This window comes from Rhincodon typus, chromosome 7 (assembly GCF_021869965.1).
Source record: "Rhincodon typus isolate 14 chromosome 7, sRhiTyp1.1, whole genome shotgun sequence".
NCBI lineage: Eukaryota > Metazoa > Chordata > Chondrichthyes > Orectolobiformes > Rhincodontidae > Rhincodon > Rhincodon typus.
This window is the reverse complement of record NC_063338.1, coordinates 81,557,088-81,561,490: the sequence shown is the minus strand read 5'-3', so window position 1 is coordinate 81,561,490 and position 4,403 is coordinate 81,557,088. Positions and strand designations below refer to the sequence as shown.

At 47.1% G+C, this 4,403-nt stretch overlaps 1 protein-coding gene across 1 annotated transcript in view; it reads right to left on the bottom strand.

The window, feature by feature from the left end:
- The window catches only part of clasp1a (cytoplasmic linker associated protein 1a), a 94,868-nt gene extending 94,620 nt beyond the window's left edge, over window positions 1–248 (bottom strand). The window contains exon 1 of the mRNA XM_048599252.1: window positions 137–248. Coding sequence (XP_048455209.1) covers window positions 137–248 — 112 coding nt within the window. The remainder of the gene's footprint in view (window positions 1–136) is intronic.
- Between the last annotated feature and the right edge of the window lie 4,155 nt (window positions 249–4,403).

Sequence of the window (4,403 nt, the reverse complement as noted above, 5' to 3'; positions counted from 1 at the left end):
ATCAGAGTAGGTTTCCTCAAACAGGGAACTGATCATTTGGTCGCCTCTGTCTCCTTTTTTGATCCATTCTTGCAGATGGTATATAGGTGGTCTTGGCCTTAACCAGCAGGTGCATGTAACTGGCACCGCCCCCCACCTTCCACACCACCATCCCTGCAGCGTGCTGGAGACCAGGGAGCTTGGTGTATTTGCGAAGTGCTCTGGCTATCTTTCATTTTCTCCCCTGCCCCCTCAAACTTCCATCTCATCTTGAGAACATATACTGTGTTGGAGCACTGTACTATGGTTGGCAACAGCTCCAGGGAACCAGTTGCCCAGATTCCTGTTCTGAATATCCATGCACCTGAATAGTGGATCATGGTAAGTTATTTGACAGACAACATGGGAGCTAATCTTGATCATTATTGCATCTGATACACAAGCGTTTTCATTTACTGTGGGACGTGGACATTGCTGGCTGGCCAGCAGTTTTATTGCCCATCTCTACTTGCCCCTGAGAAGGTGGTGGTGAGCTGCTTTCTTGAGCTCCTGCAGTCTTTATGCTGTAGGTTGACCCATATAATGCCCGTAGGAAGAGAATTCCAGGATTTTGACTCCGTGACAGTGAAAGAACGGTGATTATAACTCTTGTTTTCAGCGGCAGCAGCGCGAGCCAGAGTGCCGACGGGAAGGTAAAGCGGTTTTTGTATTCTCCCTGTATAAAAACTTACCTCGTGCAGCAAGTGGCCTTCTTGTTTTCAGCGGCGGGTGTGTGGAGGGAACACGAGCCAGGAAGAAACAGATAAATTCGGGCATTGGCTAAACCCGAAACACTACACGTGTAGTGTCTCCCACCCATCCTCCTCCTCTAACCAAAAAAGACTGTGGAGGGTCGGTAAGGTAAGGCTTTTTTAAATCTTCTGGAAATCTAGAGTAGAGGGAATGGAAGCTAGGGGAGTTGCATGCTCCTCTTGCGGGATGTGGGAGGTAAGGGTCACTGCTGGTGTCCCCTCTGACTTCACCTGCGAGAAGTGCACCCAACTCCGGCTCCTCAAAAACTGTGTTAGGGAACTGGAGCTGGAGCTGGATGAACTCGGATCATTCAGGAGGTTGAGGGGGTGATAGAGAGGAGTTATAAGGAGGTGGTCACACCCAAGGTACAGGAAAAAGGTAGCTGGGTGACTGTCAGGAAAGGGAAAGGGAATAGGCAGACAGTGCAGGGATCCCCTGTGGCCGTTCCCCTCAATAATAAGTATACCGTTTTGGATACTGTTGGAGTGGACAACCTACCAGGGGAAGGCCATAGCGGACAGGTCTCTGGCACTGAGCCTGACCCTGTGGCAAAGAAGGGAAGGGGAGAGAATAGGAGAGCAATTGTAGTGGGGGATTCAATAGTAAGAGGCACAGACAGGCGGTTCTGTGGACGCGAACAAGATGAAAGGATGGTATGTTGCCTCCCGGGTGCCAGGGTCTGTGATGTCTCGGATAGTGTCTTCAAGATCCTTAAGGGGGAGGGTAAGCAACCATCAGTCATGGTACACATCGGTACCAATGACATAGCTCAGTAGAAAAAGGACTGAGAAAGTGAAAAATGAGTACAGGGAGTTAGGTTGGAAGCTGAAGTCCAGGACAAACAGGGTAGTTATCTCTGGATTACTACCAATGCCACGTGATAACAAAGTAAGAAAAAGGGAGAGAGTGCAGCTAAACACGTGGCTACAGGGCTGGTGTAGCAGAGAGGGCTTCCATTGTGTGGATAATTGGAGCACATTCTGAGGAAGGTGGGACCTGGACAGTAAGGACGGGTTGCACCTGAACCGGAAGGGCACAAATGTCCTGGGAGGGAGGTTTGCTAGAGCTGTACGGGATGGTTTAAACTAGTTTGGCAGGGGGTGGGGAACTGGATTTATAATTCAGAGGATGAGGTATTTGGCCTTCCAACAGACAACAGGGAGTGAGGTGGTTTATAAAGAAATGCGGTCGATGGAGCGTAATTGCGGACACCAAGATGGTTTGAGGTGTGTATACTTCAATGCAAGAAGTATCAGAAATAAAGCGGATGAACTTAGAGCATGAGTCGGTACTTGGAACTACGATGTTGTGGCCATTACAGAAACTTGGGTAACTCGGAGAGGAACGGAAGTTGGAAGTTCCGGGATTTAGATGCTTTAAAAGAAATAGGGAGGGTGGAAAAAGAGGTGGGGGAGTGGCATTGCTAGTCAGGGCGAGTATAGCAGCTACTGAAAGGCAGTTCGAGAATGATATGTCTATAAAGTCAGTTTGGGTTGAGATCAGGGACAAGAAAGGAGCAGTCAGTTTGTTGGGGGTTTTTTACAGACTCCCTAATAGTTGCACAGAAGTAGAAGAGCGGATTGGGAGGCGGATACTGGAAAGGTGCAGAAGTCACAGGGTTGTAGTCATGGGTGACTTCAACTTTCCAAATATTGATTGGAAACATTTTAGTTGTAATAGTTTAGATGGAGCAGATTTTGTCCAGTGCGTTCAGGAAGGATTCCTGACACAGTATGTAGATAGACGAACAGGAGGAGAGGCCACTTTGGATTTGGTGCTTGGCAACGAACCGGGCCAAGTGTTAGACCTGTTGGTAGGAGAGCATTTTGGCGGTAGTAATCATAACTCTGTTTCTTTCACGATAGTAATGGATAAAGATAGGTACATATGGCAGGGTAAAGTTTATATTTGGGGGACGGGTAATTACAATTCAGTTAGGCAAGAACTGGGTAACGTAAATTGGGAACAGATGCTGTCAAGTAAGAGCACCACAGAAATGTGGAGATTGTTTAAGGAATGCATACTGCGTGTGCTCGATATGTTTGTCCCTAGCAGGCAGGGAAGATGCAGTTGAGTGAGGGAGCCATGGTTCTCGAGAGAGGTCGAACAACTGGTTAAGAGGAAGAAGGAGGCTTATGTAAGGTTAAGGAAAAGAGGAACGGAAAAGGCTGTAGAGGGATATAAGTTAGCCAGGAAGGAGCTGAAGAAAGGGCTTAGGAGAGCTATAAGGGAGCATGAGAAAACCTTGGCTGATAGGATCAAGGAAAACTCCAAGGCTTTTTACACGTATGTGCAGAACAAGAGAATGACCAGAGAAAGGGTAGGGCCGATCAAGGATTGTAAAGGGAATTTGTGCACAGAGCCTAAAGAGATAGGAGAGGTCCTTAATGAATACTTTTCTTCAGTATCCACAACTGAGAGGGACCTAGTTGTAGAGGAGGTCATTGTGAAACAGGCAGGTAGGCTAGAGGAGGTTGATGTTAGTAAAGATGATGTGCTAGGAATTCTGAGGAAGTTGAAGATAGATAAGTCCCCCAGGCCTGATAGGATTTATCGAAGGATTCTGTGGGAAGCGAGGGACGAGATCGCAGGGCCTTTGGCGATGATCTTTTCGTCCTCACTGTCCACGGGTATAGTGCCGGAAGATTGGAAAAAGGCAAACGTCATTTCCTTGTTCAAAAAAGGGAACAGCGATAACCCTGTAAATTACAGACCAGTTAGTCTTACGTCAGTGGTGGGCAAATTATTGGAAAGGGCTCTGAGAGACAGGATTTATGATCACTTGGAAAGGCACCATTTGATTTGTGATAGTCAGCATGGATTTATGAGGGGTAGATCATGCCTCACAAACCTTATTGAATTCTTTGAAGAGGTGACCAAATACGTGGATGAAGTTGGAGCAGTGGATGTGGTATACATGAATTTAAGTAAGGCGTTTGATAAGGTTCCCCATGGTCGGCTCATGCAGAAGGTAAGGAGGCATGGGATGGGGGAAATGTGGCAGATTGGATTCAGAATTGGCTGACCCTTAGAAGACAAAGGGTGGTAGTGGACGGAAAATATTCAACATGGTGTTCAGTTACGAGTGGTGTACCACAAGGATCTGTTCTGGGTCCTCTTCTATTTGTGATTTTTGTAAATGATTAGGATGAAGGAGTGGAAGGGTGGATTAGCAAGTTCGCGGACGATACGAAGGTGGGTCACGTGGACAGTGCGGAGGACTGTTCTAGGTTACAAAGTGACATTGATAGAATGCAGAGCTGGGCTGAGAAGTGGCAGATGGAGTTTAACCCTGAAAAGTGCGAGGTGATTCATTTTGGAAGGACAAACTTGAAAGCAGAATACAGGGTTAATGAAAAGATTCTTGGCAGTGTGGAGGAGCGGAGGGATCTTGGGGTTCATGTGCACAGTTCCCTGAAAGCTGCCACCCAGGTGGATAGAGCTGTTAAGAAGGCGTATGGTATGTTAGCTTTCATTAATAGAGGGATTAAGTTCAAGAGCCGTGAAGTTATGCTGCAGCTATACAAAAGCCTGGTTCGGCCACATCTGGAGTATTGTGTCCAGTTCAGGTCACCTCATTATAGGAAAGATGTGGAAGCGTTGGAAAAGGTGCAGAGGAGATTTACCAGGAT